This window comes from Budorcas taxicolor, chromosome 19 (assembly GCF_023091745.1).
Source record: "Budorcas taxicolor isolate Tak-1 chromosome 19, Takin1.1, whole genome shotgun sequence".
Taxonomy (NCBI): Eukaryota; Metazoa; Chordata; class Mammalia; order Artiodactyla; family Bovidae; genus Budorcas; species Budorcas taxicolor.
In genome coordinates this window covers 35066572-35086268 of record NC_068928.1, presented here as the reverse complement: position 1 = coordinate 35086268, position 19697 = coordinate 35066572, and the positions used below count along the sequence as shown (strand labels likewise).

Genomic DNA, 19697 nt, shown 5'->3' with positions numbered 1-19697 from the left:
CTTCAACCCCTCTCAGCTCCCCCACACCAGTGGGAGCCAGGTCTGCCTCATTCTGGGGGCTCAGCACACATCAGCCCTGCCCTCGCCAAACCCTTGCAGGAGAAAGGGAAAGGGAGGCACAGGCCTGGGGAGGACCCCGCAGGGGCCCAGGGCCCAGCTGTGGCGGCTGTTTGGCACAATTGGGCCAGGTCACAGCCTGAGGAGCACGCAGGGGTCTGCAAGGAGGCTGCTTCTGTCTTCTCTGTCCTCCTTCATCAGCCTCTGGGGGAACCCCCCGCAGGTCAGGGGGTGTTGGGTGGGGGTGGGGGGCACCACACCAGGCAGGGCCTTTCAACACACATCTGCACACGGCGCCGCTCAGGGAGGCTGAGATGAGTGTAGTGTGGTTTAGTCTTGTGGCCTACTTCTCCAGACACTCTGTGTTGAAAATAACATGAAAATTCTCCTCGTTTCACCATTTAAAATATATTTGACGTCGATTTGCCCTTTGCAGGGGCCTCCTTCCCACCAGGTCCGTGCCCGCACTGGGACCCTCTGGGGGCAGGGACTGGGCGGCACAGCACCAGCAGGTACGGCAGGCAGGGGCCGTGTTCTGAGAAGCACACCTGGGCCTGACCGGACAGAAGCAGTCCGCAGACGCACACACCACCCATGGCAGGCAGGCGCAGCTCTGCTGCCGGAGCCTGGCACATGCGTGTACGTGTGTTTGTGGACAGATGCACACAGGCCTCCTAACATGCAGTCATATGCAGACGCTCACCTTTGGAGGTGGCACACTCACATACTCGTGTGGCTGCCACCTTGTGCCAACATGCACAGAAGCCTCACCCTGTCACCCGTGCCCCTTCCATGCCCACATGGACAGAGTCGGGGCAGAGGGCTGGTGGGACCACAGCTGGGGTCTGTCAGTGCTGTGTGCCCAGCCCCGCACCTGGAAACACAGGAACCAACAGACAGACAAACAGACCCATGGGTAGACACACACGGAGTATCACACACAGACGCCACCTGCCCGGATTCACACACACGTGGAGATGGTCGTGGGCACACATCTGCAGGACACTCCCATGCACAGACTCGAGCACTTCCAGGAAAAGCCGTCACTGGACACACTTCACTGGCACATGAATGAGATGACTCAACATGGGAATTCACGCCTCGGCTCTCACACACTTGGCTCCAGGCCCCTCCCCACGTAAGCAGCTTGCTTTCTCAGGACAGAGGGCACCTCGGGCAGCTCCAGCCCCCGCACCACCAGGCCCAGGCTGCCAGGAAGCTTCCTGGAAATACCACTGCCAGGGGGCGGGGGCAGAGCAAGTTTGTACCCCCACCTGTACAGCACACAGGCCACATGTGACCTACACCTGTGTGCACACAGACTCCCACACAACACACGTGTTCTGCACACACACAGCACATGGCACACTGAACACTCAGTGAGTTCACACACTCCATACCCCACACACAGGCACACACGCCCCAGGGACCACCTGATCCTGCCTCTGCACACACAGCTCCTCCATCTGCCCTCCTGCTTCAAGGGCACTAAAGAGGGAGACTATTTTGGTCTTTAGCACAAGCAATAAATAAATAAACACAGAGGAGGCAAAAAGCAGATAGTGGAGTTTGAAAACACAGCATCTGCCTTTGGTGAGGGATGAAAGGCAGCTCGGAGTGGCCCTCCTGCGGAGTCTGTGGCCTGAGCCATCCAGTGTGAGCCTAGGAGGTGGACAGGCCTGAGAGGAGGGGCCCCAGGCCACTCGAGACAGCTGGGGCCTGGGTGGGGTGAGTGGAGGGCTGGCCCGGCAGGCCTGTGTGCCAGCCCCAAGCGACCAGGGCCATCTGCTACCTTCAGGGCTCCCACGGGGCTCCACACCACCCCAGGACTGAGGCTGAAGAAGCCCAAGGCTCAGGGCTGGGAAGGAGAGAGGCCCATCCGGTAGATCTTGAGTGGACGAGCAGCCTCCACCTGCCTCGGATTGACCCTTTTGACTGTTCCTGACTGAAAGTTAGGGTGCAGTCTGAGGCCAGGGCAGGGCCATCTGGCTGGGAATGGACAGTCTGTGCCGGGACCCGCATGGCCCCTGACCTTGGGGCAAGCCTCCAGCTGCCTTGGGGTTGGAGGAAGGGAGGGGCCAGAGTCCTAGCACCTCCTGGTCGTGAGTTGTCCCACAGCACCTGGGCAGGTAGGCTGGGGAGATGCCAGCTTGCTAGTGACTGAACAGCCCAGTCATATGTGAGTACAGTGCTCTCAGCAGTCCCGGGAAAGGCCCAGGCTCCATCCTGAGGCCTGGCCCCTGCCAGCTGCTTTCTCCATCAAGAACAAGCCTGTGCTGGGCAGCTCTTGGGCTGGCAGAGCCAAAAGCCAGTGACAAAGAACCCAAGCCTCTACCAGACCCAGAGGTGTGTGCTGACAAGCTCACCTTTCCTAGGACACTCCTGTGTGTTCAGCATCAGGGCACAGCCCAGCTGGGCCCCGCCCGGGCACACCTGCACTGCTCGCCTTGGAAGGGTGGGGTGCCAGGTCAGCCCAACCTCTGCAGACAGAGGAGTATGGTGGAGTTGGGGGCTGCGGAGAGGAGGCGTGAATCCAGTAAAAACAGTGACAACTGGAGCCAAACTCCCAGGGTCTCTAAGGCACGACTCATGCTGGGGCCCCGTGGGGATGGGGCTGAAACACTTCCTTGGAGTTGGGGAACCCAGCTCTCCTTCCCATGGAGCCATCCACCCCCACAGTTCTGGGGAAGGCCTCTGGGCAGAAAAGGAGAGAGAAGCAAACAGGAGAACCCGGCAGGTCAGGGTGGGGGACGGTGGGCGGCAGGTCCCATCCCGGCCCTGAGACACGCCTCGCAGGAGGCACAGAGTCAAACTTGAAAGCTCTTCCCAGACTCTTCCTGGCCCTTACCCCCACCCCAGTAACACTGGAAAGCTTCCATTAGGATCATTAACATGGTCTCGGTATTGCCATCACAAATGAAATCCAATTCACTTTGTGAGCATAAACAATGGGGGTGAGCCCCACGCCTACCCTGCAGGCTGCACCATCAGGCACATGTGCCGTCTTCATGGAAGAGAGGCCTGCCCAGCATCGGGAACTTGCTGGAAACTCCACTCAGCTACTTGTATTCTAGCAGACTAACAGAATTCTAACTGTCCTTTCTCCCCCCAACAAATTATAAAAATCAATCACATGTTAATTTTTTTTTTTTGTTTGTAAACAGTCTTACTCAAACTAAGATTGAGAAAGCCAAAACTGGTGTTTCACCCCAAGGTAAAAACCAGTGAGGCACCCTACTGCCTGCTGGCCTTCGCCCACAGAGGTCGGGGGGCTGGTCAGCCGTCTCTAGACAGGCTGCAGCTCCCTCCTCAGGCAGAAGGCCCTGGCTCCTGCAGCCCAGTGCCCGGAGGCCACCTCCCCACCCCTGGGCCTTCCCCAGCCCCAGAGGCAGCACAAGCCACCCACTCTCCCGCCAACATTCCCAGGCGTTGTGAAGAAACATATAACATCTAAAACGCTACTGAGTCTGCAACCAGGGCCCAGGCTCATCCTGCTCAGGCCCAGAGCCCTCGAGGCGCTCAGGCCTCTCCTTGGCGGGGCAGATGCTGCACCTCGGCCAACCGACGGCAGCTCAGATCTCAGACTCCCGTCTGTAAGGCCGTTGCTCGAGGGCTGTGCCGGCCTGCGGCCTGTCAAAGTCGCGCCGGGCCTGGGGGCCAAGGCTGTCCTGCTCTCCGTCCGCCTCGTCCTCCTCGTCACGGCTCAGGAAGGCCAGCTCGTTCTCGTAGCAGAAGGAGTTGGTGCTTGGCAGCAGGAACTTGTTCTCCACTAGGTCCTTGGCACTGCAGCGGGGTGTGGATGGCACCTCATACGTCTTGTGGAAATGCGAGTAGTCGATCTTGTACTGGTTCTTCTCCTCAAAGAGGACAGGCTCAAAGCGGTGGCCCCACAGGATCTCATTGGCCAGGTAGGAGCTGCGGGCCTGTGTGGTCATGGCCGTGGCCTCCACCATGCCCTCTAGGATGACCACGATCTCGAAGTCATCCGTTTCCAGGTCCTGCCGGCTGATGCCAAACAGAGGGCTGGCCTCGTCGATCTCGTGCAGGATGGTGATGGGAGACACCAGGAAGATGCGGTCCAGGCCCTTGTCAAAGCCGACATCAATGTCGATCTGGTCCAGCGGGATGTACTCGCCCTCCTCGGTGACCCGGGGCTTGATGAGCTGGGCCCGCACGTGGGCCTCCACGATGTGGCTCTTGCGTAGGTTGCCCACGCGCCACATGAGGCAGAGCTTGCCGTCACGCAGCGCCACCACCGCATTGTGGCTGAAGAGCAGCGTCTGCGCGCGCTTCTTGGGCCGCGCCATCTTGGCCATGATGGCGCCAATCATGAAGGAGTCAATAATGCAGCCCACGATGGACTGCGCCACCACCATGAACACCGCCACCGGGCACTCCTCGGTCACACAGCGCAGCCCGTAGCCAATGGTGGTCTGCGTCTCAATGGAGAAGAGGAAGGCCGCCATGAAGCCGTGCACCTGCAGCACGCATGGCGTGCGGCCACGGGCCTCCGCAGGCTCCAGGTCCCCATGGGCCACCGCAATGACCCAGAAGATGACCCCGAACAGCAACCAGGAGGCGAGGAAGGCCAGCGAGAAGATGAGCAGCATGTAGCGCCAGCGGATGTCCACGCACGTCGTGAACATGTCCGCCAGGTAGCGCTGCGACTTCTCATCCATGTTGGCGAACTCAATGTTGCACTGGCCGTTCTTCTTGACGAAGCGATTCCGGCACCTGCGCCGCGTGTGCACCTTGCCATTGCCGAAGCCGTTGGCGCCCGACATGGTGACCAGGTGCAGCCCGTCCTCCTCTGAAGATACGATGCTGTAGGGGTTTGTGCGGCCGGACGCAGTCATCCAGGAGGTGGGGGCAGCGGGACCCCGCTTGACCCCAGACTGGCTCAGGGTTGGGCAGCCCCTGCAACAGAGAGGATGGCAGGGCTGATGGTGGTGCTGGCGCAGTAGCTGCCCTCTTACCTCCGTGCCTCCGCCCCCGGCCAAGCCATGGTTGCGGAGACCCAGGCTCACCCACAACCAGCTCCTAGTCCTCCCTCCCATCTCAGCCAGCTCCTTGCCTGCCTCCATCCTCCCAGCTGCTCCAGACAAGAACCCTGGGTTCTTCCTTTTCCCACCAAGGGCTCTGCTTTCCAATATATTCAGGATTCAGGATCCAGCTCCTTCTTCTACCCTCCCAGCCTGAGGCCTTGAAATCACCCACGAAGACCAGCATGAAAGCCACCATGCTGGCCTTCCTGCTCGGTGCCAGTGCCCACGGCAGCCACCAGGAGTCAGTCCATCTCGTCTCCAGCCTTGCCCTTGCTCGCCCTCAGGCCCACCTGGACACCCTCCTCTGAGCCCTGGCTTTGATGCCTCGGGGGCATCTCCCAGGGCCTCCCTGCACCTGAGAAAACCAGAACCCCACTCGAACCCCACACATCCCTCCCTGTCCCCATAGCACTAGTGACCACAACAACAGCTTGCTCAGGGCTGCACAAGCCGTCCCACCACAAGACCACCAGCTCCCTGTGTACAGGGGTTTGCTGTTTGTTCATGGCAGTTTCACTCTGGGGGCCTGGGCCTGGGCCTGATGGACACCCTAGGCTGGACCCACCACCCTCCTGACACTCACACCTCCCCCAGGTGCCTATTCTCACTGCCCATAAGCGAGGCCTATGGCCTCCCCATCACCAAAGGTGGCTAGAAGGGGGCCCATGAGTCAGCCTCCAGAGGGGTCACTGACTGCTGACCTCAGCCTGGGGACCTCCGCCACCCCTGCCTTCCTCAGCTCTAAATAAGAGCATGTGGGGAACACTCAGAAAAGTCCTCATCCTCAGGCCACTCAGCACAGCACCTGGCTGGCACACACACTCGCACACTGGGTGGTCCCAAGCCACACCCTACAGCACTGTTCCCACAGCCGACAAATTCCAATCTCACTGCTGGGAGCAAGCATCCAGGCCCCAGATGTGCGGGTAGCCACCCCTCCCCATGGCCCTGCTGGTTCTGGGGCAGCATCTGTAGGTGGGAGATCCCAACTCCACTTGGCCCCATGGGTGGGCACTGAGGCCATGTGGCAGTCCATGTCAGGCACCAAGCGGGAACGACGTGGCAGGGCACTGATGGACCCCACGCCTCCCCAACTCCAAACCAGTCACACCACGAGGTCAGAGCCAGATGAGCCTGGGAGTGCTTGAATGCACTGAGACGCTGAGGCCCCAGAGAAGGTCCCAGGGCGGCCAGACCAGGAGAAAGGGAATGGAGGTGACAGCCAGGAGGTGGCAAAGTTGGGATCAGCCCTGGTCTGCAGGATGGGGTACAGCCAGAGCTGCAGAGAGGGCACCACCTCTGATCTCTGCTCCAAACACCTGGGAGAAGGTGGAGGTGGATCCCACTCAACCAGCCGGGCTGCAGACCCCTCCCAGGGGCCGTCCATTTGCCAATGTCACTGGATCCCCAGGTCTGGCAAGTACACAATGCTCCCAGCTCATCCGCCCACAGAGAGAGCAGGCCAGACCCATCAGCAAACACTCCTGGGTCACTCCTCAGCAGCCCAAGGAGGTAACTACTGTGGCTATTTCTACTCTCTGGATGGAGTTTCAGAGAGGTCAAGTGACCTTCCCAAAATCACATAACCACTAAGCAGGAGAGCTGAACTCAGAACTACTTCTCTCTGACACAAGGTCTTCCAACGTGCAGACCCCAGGCTCTGCGGCAGCTCTCCTCACACTGCCATTCTCCCCTACAGCTGCTGCAGCTGACCACCTCACCCTGGGTCTGAGGAGCTGAGGCCTGAGGCTATCATGGTGGGCGCTGCTTCTGCCTGGGCCAGGAGGCAAGGAGCCGGTGGTGAGGGTACCCCAGGGACTGTGCCTGGAAGACAGCCCAGCCCAAGATCCCTGGGCCTTCCAAGCAGAGGTGACCAGGATGGGGCACTCAGAAGCCGGCAGCATGCCACCAGATTGCAAGGGGCAGGTCTGTGTGGCCGGGAGGACTTGCGGGATGTCCAGCAGGTCATGGCTGCTCCGGGTAAGGCTCTGAGCAGCTTGAGGCCTGTAATGAGGACAGAATCAAAAGAATCAAAGGCCAGGAGAGCCCAGACTGGCACGACTGTTCCCAGCAGCTGGGCAGCCTCACGTGGAGGCTGTGACTTGGCCAGCTCCCGGGCAGGTGGAAGGTGTCACAGAGACCACTGGCAGTCTACCTGGGCTGGGTGTCTATGCCCCACCCAGACCTATTCTATTGAAGTTTCTCCTAAAACCATAGAGAAAATCCACAGGCCACACTCACAGCCACTCCCCCACTATTCAGAGCTGGAAGCTGGTACTTGGAGCAAAGTCACCCAGGCAAAGACCCCTGGAAGCCAAGGAGCAGAGACACAGTGGGCAGCTCTGTGTGCACATGTGTGCATGTGTGTGTGCGTGAGATGCCAGGGCTGTGGGGAGCCCTCACAGGCACTTGTGAACACACCACCACAAAAAAAGGCTGAGGAAAGAACCCACAGTAGGAGCCCTGGCACCACAAACTTGCCAAACATGCAGGGACCCTCCACACACAGAAGGCAAGGTTGCAGGGCTCTGTGGTCTTCAAGGACTCGGTTTAAGAAATGTGGGGGACATCCCTGGCGGTCTAGTGGTTAGGATTTTGCACTTCCACTGCAGGGGACCTAAGTTGGATCCCATCTCTGGTCTGGGAACTAACATCCTGAAAGTTGCAGGGCATGGCCAAAAAAAAAATCCAAAGTGGGACAATATCCTCAACCAAGACGTACAGGCCTACCTGGCTGCTGCTCAACAGGTACATACGGTTAGATTAGACTGACAGGAAGCTAGAGTTGCTTTGCTGGAAGAGGCCTTAGCAAGCAAGGAGGCTAGCTCTCCATTTTATACATGGGAAAACTGAGGCTGAGACTTGTTCCAGGTCACAAAACACCTCATGGGCCAGGATGAGATACATAATAAAGACAATGGTTAACACCACAGCAGGTGGAAGCCCAGGTTGACTGGCAGGGGTCCCAGAGGTTGTGAGGAGGGAAAGAGGAGACAGGCACTGGGATCTCCTGCCTGAGCCAGGACAGGCGACTACAGCAGCGGAGGTGGGGTGTGAGATACCCCCAGTGGGCTGGACCCAGAGAGCCCCAAGGGGAGGCAAACCTGTCCTAATCCCAGCGTCTCCAGAGCCGGCATGCCCGCCGGCCACGGCACCCACGCACAGACGCTCCGGCACCCAGCAGACTCAGTGCCCCAGCAGGGACTGGGCTGGGAGCTTTTAGGCAGGCAGCTAACACGTGACTACCGGTGGGGCCGAGTCATCAGGAGGTGCCTCCGGATGGAGTGGGCCACCCTCTGCCAGGTCCCCTGAGGCTCTGGGCCTCAGGTTTCTGCAGCATCCAAGAGGAGACCAGGCTGAAGCCAAGAAAGCACTAACTAGTTGGGCTGATAGAGGGGCCACTGAGGAGGCGCTCAATGTCCCCGGCCCTGGGAGGCTTCCCAGGTGGCAGGACCCCTGCATAGGTGTAAACAGGGTGATCACTATTTGTCAAGCACTTACTACCTGCCAGACACTAAGAGCTCAAATAGGTCATGTAATCCCTTCTTATGACTTTCTGGGTAAGGAAACTGAAGCTCAGAAAGCTTCAGTCATTTACCCAGGGTCACACAGCCTTTCATAAGTGAGCACCTAGTGTGGGGGGTTGAAGAGAACTCAACTTCCCATCTCCTTATCTCCTCCAGGCCCCAAGGCCAGATGTGGACATGACACTGTATTCCCAGCCTCAGTCCTCAGGGTCCCTGCAATGCCACGTGGTGATAAGACACAAATAGCCCCTCTCTCAGCACACAGAAGCAGAGGCAAGACCCTCACAAGCACCCCTGATCTACGGCCATTCAGGCCCCGCTTGGAACATCCAGGGAAGGGGCACTCACTACCTCATGGTCAAGTCCTTACAAGTCCATGGTCAACTGGAAGAATCCTTACAAAGCACTTGTCTCAGGGAAAGCCAGCATGTAACCTACAAACACCTCCTCTCCAGTCCCTGCCCAAGGCAGACATCATTAATCCATCACAGAGCACTTTTTCACTACAGCCTGTGGTGGCCACACCCTTTTTTCTAATCCAGGCACTATCTATCAGACTCAGCACAACAGCTTGAAAAATGCAACCCTTCATCTGCAGGTGGGGAGACGGAGGCTCTGAGAAGGGTGCCTCACCCAGTCACACAGGGAGCAAGCGGTCTGGGCCAGGCTTGGAGGGTGCACCACAGGGAGACAGGGCAGCTCAGGGTGCAAAGGCAGGAGAGGGGCATCCCTGGAGTGGGGAGGGCAGGCTGGCACCTCAGGGTCCAGTAAGCAGGCTAAGGCTGGTTGGGGAGAGCCCAACACCTCTGCCCTCACAGTCTGGGGTGATGATGGCCATCTCTTGTGCCTGCCCACCTTTCCCAGACACAGTCCTTCCCCTTCCCCAGATGTCACCCCCAGGCTGCAAACATTTGGAATACACACTGTGCAGGCCTTCAGGGTGGGGCCCCTGCCAGGCCCACGTGAGGCCTGAGGAGAGCTGTGTGCTGGTGATGGGCCTGGCCGACGCTCAGCTGTCCCTGGGCCCTCCCCACTTCCAGGCCTACCTGCCCAGTTTCCAACCACCAATACCAGTCTTTCTGCCTGTGCAGTGGCAGGCCAGGGAGCAGCTCCCCACTACAAAGAGCACACCAGGGGCGCCTACTCTACCAAAGCCCACAGGGCCCCTCAGGCCTGGGCCTTCCTCAGGCCTCTGGGCTGCTCTGCAGCAAGGACTCCAGACCCTCAGCCCACCACCCCCCATGTCCTCCCAGCCCCGCAGAGCCAACAGGCTCCTCCTCTTCTCCAAAGCTCACCCCTTCCCCCTTCTTGCCCCCTCAGTCTCCTTGTTTCCTCACACCCCCAGCACCCTATGGGGTCACTGGGCAGCCCAACCATTTCCCCAGTCACCCCAGCCAACAAGCCTGGCCTCCTCCCTCCTCTTCAGCCCCCAAATCCACTCCCTCCCCAGGTCCTGTGCATTTGATCTCCTGAATGATCAAAGCTATCCACCCACTCCTTGCCCACAGGCCCCTGCTGTCCAGGCATTGCTATCTGGACACTGCAACAGGCTCCTTACGGATGTTCCTGTGGTGACCCTCGCCCCACGTGGTCCAGTCTCCAAATCACAGCTAATGGGAATGCTGGAAATCCATCGGTTAGGAACCAGTGGAAGCCCACCACTTCCCTGAGGCCCTTTTAGATTCTCTGGCCCTGGGCACCTTCTGTCAGGACCAGAAGGTGCTTTTCCACCTTGTGTGAGAGTTGGTTTTGCCTTGGCCCCATCTCTGGCCAATCTCAGAAGTCCAGAGAGATTGAGGAAGGCCTGGAACAGAGCGGGCACCCAGTAAATGTTTGCTGCTCAGACAAAGACAAGGGAATAAGCTGCTGAACAGAGGCATGGATGAGGAGATGGAGGAATCATGAATGAGGAGACCTTCACATTGCATGACCGATGGGTGGTCAAGCGTGTAGATGGATAAATGGGGCTGACAGGTGGATGCACGGACGGATGGAGAATGACTAGAGGGGTGGATTAGTTAGGCAGGTGAGAAACGTCTGGATGAGTTGGGTGGATGGACGTTTGAGTGGATTGGTGGATGGACGGATGGATTGAGCGGATGGATGGACGGATGGATAGAGTGGGTGGATGGATGTTTGAGTGGATGGATGAATGAGTGGAAGGACAGATGGACAGATGAATCTATGGATGGGTGAATGGGTGGGTGGGTGGATGGATGGATGAATGGGTGACTGGATAGCTGGCAAGGGAGGTGAATGGATGGAAGGATGGCTGGATGGCTTGGGTAGGTAGATGAAGAGTTAGATGGAAGGAAGATGGATAGAGGGTGGATGAGAGGTCACATAGGTGGGTGGATGGGTGGATGGGCAGGTGGGTAAAGAGATGAGTGCCTGGATGGAAGGATGACTGGGTGTACAGGTGCACACCCATGACCCAATCTTACCTCTGGAACCTTATCTTCTAAGTAACGGTGCTCACCAAGCAAGTGACTGTCTTCAAGGCTGCAGTAGCAGTGACTGCCATTTCCCCACCAGCTGGAGAGGCCTCAGAGGCTGGAAGACCCTGAAGTTGACAGAGCACAGTTACCATTCTCCTTGCTGGGGGGAGCTCAACAGTCATAAACTCCCACACAAGCCCCCATTTCTGCTTGCTTTCCCAGGACCCCGTGGAAGGTGGAGATCCCTGTGAGTCTCCCCATAACAACCCTTCAGAACCAGAGAAAGGCAGTACGATGCGGGCCCCCAGAGAAAGTGACCGCTGGCAGTTACTGAATGCCTACTATTGCATGCCAGCCACTTGGTAGGCGCTTCACAGACACCAACTCAGGCAAGCCTCACGACATCAGAAACCGATGAAGTCAGAGCTGCTGCTGCTCCTGCTGCAGAGACGGGGCACTGTCGTGGTTCTCCTCAGGTCAGAGGACCTCAGGGTGTGACTTGCGTACCTGGCTACCTGCAGAGCCTTCAGCACACCAACCACAGGCCCTGCTGTGAGCGGACAGCCCCTGCCTTCCTCCGCAGCATGCCATAATGTCATGGCAGGGGGCAGGGGGAAGGGGGCATCGGGGAGTCTTTGGAGGCAAGCCCACCTGAGATGTCCTCTGGGCACAGTGCCCATGCAGGCCACTCTCTTGCAGCCACCATTGGCGGGCATCCACAGTCACGCTGGATCTTCCAGCTGGGATTAAGGGTGGTGAGTCAGCCTCATATCACAAGCCTTCTCAGGCAGTGCCAGTGGTGGGTTTAGAAGCATACAAACCCAGTTTCAGTTGCAACTCTGCCTCTCACCAGCTGTATGACCTTGGCTGAGTCACTTCCTGGCTCGGGGCACCTGCTCATGCTTTTAGGAGGTGGCCTGGCTGGTCTCCCTTCACTCTGGGCTCACCTCAGGACACCCAGCCCTCAGCCTCCTGCTTCCCCACCCCTCATGGTTCCCAAAGCAGCAGCCAGGGGCCCTGCCATTGGTCCCTCTAAAAACGGTGGAGTCTCAACCCCAGACTCCCAACAGGTAGCTGGACTTTTGACAGAGAGGACTAGTTCCGGGGCCTCTGACCTCTTGTCCTTCTCCTGGAGTGGACACCCACTGTATCTGGCCCTGGGTGCTGGGTTCCTGGCCTCAGTGATACTTCAACCTTCACAGCCCACCCTGAGGGATAGATGGGAAAACTGAGGCTGAGAAGGGTGAGGTCACCGAGAGCTGGAACTGAGCAGGGGGATGACATCTGGCCATGGGCAGGGCAGACGGAGGAGCGCCTGCCTCCCACTTCCTGGGGTCATTCGGCCTGCCTTCCCTGGCTCTCTCAGCCTCTGCCTGCCTGCTCCCTAAAACGGGCTCTCTCCTGTGAGGGAAGCAAACCAGCTCCACAAGGAGGAGACAAAGCCTTTGAGTAGAGCAGGGACCTGCCCCGGGTCACACAGACACAGAGTGAGCGGCAGCTCAGGGACAAGAGCTCAGGATCTGACACCCTCCCAGCTCTCCATCTTCCCCTGCAGCGGCCACGGCCCATGAGACAGGTGTGACCTCCAACCCTCGGAGGCTCACTAAACATACTCCTGAGGGGGATCCACAGTCCTGAACAGGGAAGGTCAGAGCATCTTCAGCTGGTAAGGATGACCTGATGTGACAGCGAGACTGTCCCTCAGCCTCCCAGCAAGGGAGAGGAGCCCTCTGCTTTTCCCCCAGGACCATCCTGTCAGTCAGGGGCGGGCCCTCCCCCTTGCTGCTCAGCCTTGCTCCAGTGCCATGGGGGAAGTGCACTGGGCACCAGCCGGGCACCACGCGGTTCCACCACCACAGTCACCATCCTCACCAACGACAGCCTCCCCTGGAGGGTGGGGCTTGGGGATCAGCGAGCCTCAGCCCTGCATTCGAGGCCTGATCACCCCCTAGCTCCCAGTGGGAACTTCCCTGGGCCTCAGGCTTCTCATCTGCAAAATGGGGAGGCTACAAAGAGGGTGTCCAGTGCAGCAGACGCACAGTAAATGCCGGCAGTCCCAGTATTCTAAGAGGACGACACCCTACTGTGTGGCCCGGTGCATTGCTCTCAGGATGCACCCAACAGGCTCTGAAGCAGGAGAGCCCTGAGCTCTGCAGGGGTTGGGTCTGGCCGCCCTGCCCCCACCCCCCAGCTCTGTGCCCAGGGTGTCATCTCTGGCAAGGGTGCCCAGTAAGTGCTGGCTACAGGAACCACAGCGACCACAACCTCTCAGGCCCCTCAGATTCCGTGGCCTGGAGACAGGGGCTGGATGCACTGACCATAACGCTAGGCTGAGCCAAGCAGCCAGGAGGGATAAATGTCCACTCTCTGAGCCCCGAGATAAAGCCAAGGCAGGAAGTTCTGGCCCCCAATGTGGAAGACAGGTCATGCCAGGCACCAGGAAATACTTCCGAGGGTATTTTTATCTTGAGAACATCCTTCCACGAGGAGTAGGAGCAGGAGGGAGACAGGGTGTCCTTGGCCCCGGGCCCCTGGAAGCACCAGAGGACAGACTCCTGGTGCCCTTTGCTAGAGTGGCCATTAGAGACACTGGCCCATCCCTGGGCTTCCGTGGGTCCCGGGACCAAGTGGGGCCTGGGGGATCTTGGGGTTACTCATGGGGCCCCCAGCTCTGCTCAAACTCACTGTGTGACCTAGGGCAGGCCCCCGTCCCTCTCTGGACCTCCCTCTGGGAGGCAAACTTTCCTGAGCGCTCACTCACTGCTGGACTCAGCTGGGCACCAGGGGCTCTGTGATGGACCAGCAGCGTTTGTCTACAAGGGGCACCTCACCAAGCAGGAAGACAGCGAGCTAGGTAGCAGCCATAACGGGCAGGGTCAGAGGCACGGTCAGAGCCTTTGGAGGCCAGGGGAGGAGTGTGACTCAGTCGGGGGGCAAGGGACTCCCTGGAGAGGGCCCAGCTGAGACTGACCACGCACTGCCAGGAGCACTCGGGGTCCCAGAGAGCAGGGTGCGCACTGGCTCTGCTCCTCACACACTAGGCCTTGGGCCAAGCTCGCCCAACTCTGAACTCTGCTCCTACTACACGTGAGGGGGCTGGCCCTTCCAGCACCTGCATTCAGCTGAGCAGGGTGCAGAAAGAGACCCTAAAAGCAGGGAACCTAGGTGCTGAGTGCCTGTGCACTTCACACCAATGTGTAGAAGCAGAGGTGCTGAGAGGCCCTGTACGTTATTTTAATGAGTTTGGACTTGGCCCCAAGGGCAATCAGGGTGCCAGAGAAGAGTTTGAAAGTATAAAACCAGAGGCAGCGTGGCTTGCATTCCAGTCTTGTCTCTGTCCCTTCCTGGATGACCTTGAGCGAGTCATATAACTCTCCGAGCCCAGTTTTCTCACCAGTGAGATGGGATGAATAATGGTATCTATTTCATGTGGTCATGATGGGTTTCATCAGGTTAGTACACAGAGCTGGAAATACCCTGGTTCCCCCACACCTTCCCAACACCACATCTCTGAGCCTCTGACTCACCCTGAAGGGGGAGGGTCACAGGTCCCTCCATGGAGGGCCTGGACTGGACTTCACTCCAAGCAGGAAGGGGAGAGCAGATAGACAGGATAGGAGGGACCATGCAGTGAGCAAAGGCACTGTGGTGTCTGTTTTCCTTACAGCTGTAATTTATCAATCTTCAACTTAAGTCTCAAACAGTTTCTAAGTGTGTACAGGAGAGCAGAGACCTGAGACAAAGGGACAAGGAACGCCCTGGGACATGAAAGGCCATGAAACAAAAGGTTGGAAAATCGGCCACCATAAAAATATTCATGATGTTGCTTATTAAAATACATTATAGGCAAAATGGATGGTAAATGATACGTTTGCTATAGAAAGGGCTGATATACTTAGTATATAAAGGGTTCTTATAAATCAACAAGAGAAAAGGACACAGTGGGGATGTGAACCCCCCATCCTCAGTGGGGGACGTCTCAGGAGTGTCCACACCCAAAGCCTCAGCCTGGGCTGGGCCCTCAGCTCAGAAAACCCTGCTCTGTGTTTCATCTTTCAAATTCCAAGGATGCCTCCTCTAGGAAGCCTTTCAAGATTTCCCTGGGTCCCCTGCTGCTCCCTGCCAGGTGCCGGCAGCACGTTTCTTAGAACCCTGGAAGTGAATGCCTAGCTTCTGCTGAGTGTCTGGCACTGCACCCAAGGACAGTTCAGGTGAGATGGCCCACGTGTCTTTGAGCAAGGAGGAAGAAAGTTGCAGAGAGAAGCATTGTGTCCACCATCACCAGGCCCTGAGCAGCAGATCCAAGCCCCGCATCCACAACCTGGCCTCTGTCCCTCTGTGTCCAGCCACCTCCTCCCTAAGGAGCCCTCCTGACCAGGGGCCACCTTGCTTCACGGCAGGCTGGGCACAGTGTGAAGCCTTCCAGGCAAAAGTCATGCAGGACACAGCCTGACTCCTGGCCTCAGTGCCCCATGGACCTGGAGGCTTGCTAGGGGAGCAGAGGGACAGTTGTTTTCTCAGTTTCTCTCTTCTCCCCATCCTCATCTTATAAATCTGGCTTTATTTTGGGAACAGAAGATTCAATAGGAAGGCCTGACAGACCTCTGAGGTCCAGGATTCACCCTGGGATGGGCCGGAAGCTGTGCTCTGAGATCAAGAGGCTGAGAAAACAGGGTGGGCTTCCGGACGACCAATCATTCCACCCAGGATGCTCTGGAGAGCTGGATTCTAATTAGAGCAGGGTTCTAATGCCCCAGGGATGGGGCATTCACTCAGCAGACACCGCCTGGGCCTCCGCTGTATGCAGACACGGTGCTCAGGGCCAAGACTGGGTGGGGGCAAGGCAGACAAAAACCACGCTGGGGAGGAAAGAACCGAGTCATACCTGAAGCAGAGTGGGCAGAGGAAGACCTCTCTGAGGGGGTGACACGTGACTTGAGGCCTGCAGGAGGAGACAGCAGTGTTCTTGGAAATATGCGCAAGGACAAAGACCTTGAGGCTGGGATGTTGCTCCATGTGCTCAAGGAACTGGAGGGAGGCAGCGAGGCTAGAGCTGTGTGTGCCGGGGCACCCGAGCCTCCTCTTTCTCATCTGCCAGCAGTAAGAACAATCCACGCCCCAGAAATGGCTTTTGGAGGAAACGCTCCGACGTCCTGCCTTGCTCAAGGAGACTGAGGCTCAGGGTGGCAAGGCAGCAAGCTAGAGGGCGTCTGAGCCTCTGACCCACACAGCCTCACACTGGCCTCCACCACAGATGCTTTTCCAACCCTAACAGCTGGAACTGTGCACCCACGTGGACACTTTGACACGGGCTACTTCCATTCACACTACGGTTCCTTCGGATAGTCACAACACACTGGGGCTCAACTCAGAGAGGGTGAGCACCATGCCCAGGGTCACACAGCTGGTCCACCCAGAGCTGGGTAGGAATCACTGAGTCCAGATACAGGGCCATGGAAACCAAGACTCTGGCACTGACCACATGTCTGGCCCAGATGTCTCCAGGAAAAACCAGTTTTCTCCAAGGGGCTCAGGAAGCTCTCCCCAGCTGCCTCTCCTTCATGGCAAACCAGTACTGTGGGAGGCTAGGGGCTGCAGAGAGCCCAAGACTAGGGGACAGGGGCATGAGGTCTGGACCGTATTAGGCCCTGCTGTGCTGTGTGGCTTGAGCCACTGGCCCTCTCTGAGCCTGTGCCCAGGAAGATGAGGTAGATTGTGGGGGCAGTTTCCCCAAGAGCGGGAAGGGTGGCCACTGAGAGCCCCAGGAAGAGCTTTCTCCTACCTGGAACTTTATTTAGCACCAACTGTGTGCACCTTTCAACAATCCTGAGACTCCCCCAAGAGGAAGCAACAGGGTCAGAGATAGAATACAGTGCCCCAAGGCTACAGGCTAGTCAGTGCCATTCTCAGGCCAGACATCCTGGAGAGGTTGTGCGTACCCAGGGGCTGGGGCCCATGACCAGAAGCCAAGGGATGGAGGCTGCTCCCGCCTTCATCTGCACCGTCAGCACTGCCAGCGGCCGGGGCTGGGGAGTCCTCCTGCACACGGTCCCGGCCTCGCCGGCTCCAGCCTGCCCTCCTCTACAGCTGAGCTGCGTGTTTACATGACTAATCTCTGTCTCATTTCCAGATCTGTGAAAGGGACCCAGTTCTATTGCCTGCCTGTTAGTCTACGCACAGTGCCCAGACCCCAGTCCAGCACACAAAGGTATGCACACACATGTGCATACATCCTGCAAAGACAGCCTGGGGTGTGGGTGCGTGTGACTCCAGCAGTGTCAGAGTGTGCACGCACGTGGCCCGAGTTTGTTTCCCCAGAAACAGATCTAGAGTGGAGGGTTTGGGAGGTGACTGGAGAAGGACAGCAGCTGGAAGCAGGTGCTGTGGGAGCTGGAGGCTGCAGCGGCCGGGAGACAGGGTGCTGTGTTCATCACGCAGCTGCGTGGCCAGAGGTGGCACTCATGCAGAGACCAGGGCATGGGGAAGAAAGCTCTCACACTGACCGGTGCACATCCACACCCCTGCTCCTCTGGGAACATCAGCAAAGGGGCCTGGGCTGTGTCCTCACGAGGGCACATCTGCGCCTCCATCATGCCGGGGCTGGACACCATGGGGTGAGTCTCCATGTGTCTGTTCTTGCACACGTGTATCTGTATGTGTGAGCTGTGTGTACACACATGTGTAGGAGGTGTGACATAGCCATGCACGCATGTTCAGCTACACGCATGTGCATGCACTGAAGTCCCTCACCTGACCCTGGCTGCAGCTGTGGGGTGAAGCCTATGGCTGGCCTGGTCACCCTGGTAATGGGGCAGGAGCTGGCTAAGCTGGGGTGGCCTTGGTTCAAAAGAAAAAAAAGCAAACCACTGAACACAAAGAGGAGCAGGAGGGCTGAGAGGGCCAGGCTTGGCCCAGGCTCCATTCGCAGCCGGGCCTGTCTGTCCTTGAGCCAGTGAGGGCTGCCAGAGCCAGGGCGCGAGTGCTCGACCCAGTGGGCAGACAGTCCGTGGGGTGGCTCCCTTCGGAGCCCGGGGAGTCCACCTGGGAAGGCAGCAGGCAGGGGCGGGGACTGGGTGGGGCCGCCCTGCAGGTTCACCGGGCCCCAGAAGAGGGCGCTCCAGACGCCAGGCACCAGGGCCGCTGGGCCGAGCCGCACGCGTCACCCTCTCCCGCCTGTTGAGGCGCTAACTGCACCTCCGCCTTGAGGCCGGGGCACTAAGCCGGGTCGTGTGATGATTATTCACGAGCTCCCGTCCCCTTCCCGTCCCCACGACCAGCTCGTCAGCCTCGCTGCCCTGCCGGCTGGGGAGGGAGGCGGATCCTTGCTCGCAAACATTGCCCGCTATTTATATCTCATCAGACGGAACCAGCCGGGCGCCGCTCCCCGCAGGCAGCCACCCAGCAGCGTCAGGCAGAGTCGAGGTGCGCACACTCTGCTCAGGAGCCTGGGCCAGACCTCCGCTCACAGCTACAGGGGCTTTGCCCTGCCTGCTCACTGCGTCCTGAGAAAGCCCTTTGAGGTAGGGTCTGCTGCTGTCCGCAGAGGGCAGATAAGGAAGCTGAGAGCTAAAGTGACTTCTCCGAGGCCAAACAGCCTATAAGACGCAGAGCTGGGGACGAACCCCCTGCCAGGCCGCCCCCAAAACCTGAGCCTTCGCTGCACAGCACAGACCTCCCCAGTTGAGTCCCAGAGGTGAGGGACTCATTATGATTCCTGTTTTAAGAAGAGGAAACTAAGGCTCAGGGAGGTGAAGGGACTTGCCCACGGTCATGCATCCAGGAAGGGAAGCCAGACATATGACCCTGCCTGGTAATCTGCCCCAATCCATGCCCTGGTGACCCTCCAGTGCATGCAGGGGACAGCCCCTGAGGGGAGAGAATGGCTCAGCATAGCCACTCCCCACTGCTACCTGAAGCAGAAGCCATGTGGGGCCCCTTCACCTTGCGAGGTGGCCCTGCCTCAACACCCAGCCCACCTTCCAGACAGCTGTGGAGGCCAGCTTGCCGGGCTCTGGTGCCTCCAAGGGCCCAGCTGTCAACACAGGGACAAGTGTGAAGAGGCTTGGCATCCTACTGCTAACCTCTGACCATCACCCTCACAGGCAAGGGGCCCCTCACTAGGCCACAGCAGCACTGGATGGGGGATTCCCGTTATCCCTGGCTTCTCCTGAGACCCTGGGAACCGAACCAGCTAGAACTCTGGCTACCGAAAGGCAGTGCGGGCCTCAGTGTCCTCATCTGTAAGACAGGTGCAGCCAGGCCCTCGAGACATGGGGCCCAGCACTGGGCCTTCACAGTTACCGCTCAGCCTGCGGCCACAGAGTAGGCTTTCATGTTGACGTTTGCAAACTGGGAAACAGCCCACCTGCGAGCTACAGAGCTGCATGGGCTTTGCAGTGTGCCAATTCTGGGCTCAAATTCCATCTCTGACTCCTTGGTTGCATGTCTAGGCACCTGGCAGCCCCTCTGAGCCATGGTCTCCCTGCCTTCCCGCAGGCCTGTCCAGGTGTGTGCCAGACTCCACTTCAGCTTCAGCAAGCGCCTGAGAGCCAAACAGCTTCTCATTCCACTCAACCCCAAGGCCAGGGCAGCAGACACCCCTGAGGGACACCTCCACCTGGGCCTCCCCT

At 58.6% G+C, this 19697-nt stretch overlaps 1 protein-coding gene across 3 annotated transcripts in view; it reads right to left on the bottom strand.

The window, feature by feature from the left end:
• Positions 1 to 479: 479 nt before the first annotated feature.
• KCNJ12 (potassium inwardly rectifying channel subfamily J member 12) overlaps positions 480 to 19697 on the bottom strand; it is a 41095-nt gene continuing 21877 nt past the window's right edge. For 2 of the 3 annotated variants that reach the window (XM_052657155.1, XM_052657153.1), the window contains exons 2-3: positions 11074 to 11192; positions 480 to 4974 (exon numbers count right to left, since the gene is read on the bottom strand). In XM_052657155.1, the coding sequence (XP_052513115.1) occupies positions 3630 to 4913 (1284 nt within the window). In that variant the 5' untranslated portion in view covers positions 4914 to 4974; positions 11074 to 11192 and the 3' untranslated portion in view covers positions 480 to 3629. Of the gene's footprint in view, positions 4975 to 11073; positions 11193 to 15952; positions 16010 to 19697 lie in introns of all 3 variants that reach the window. The other variant, XM_052657154.1, reaches the window with a different exon arrangement.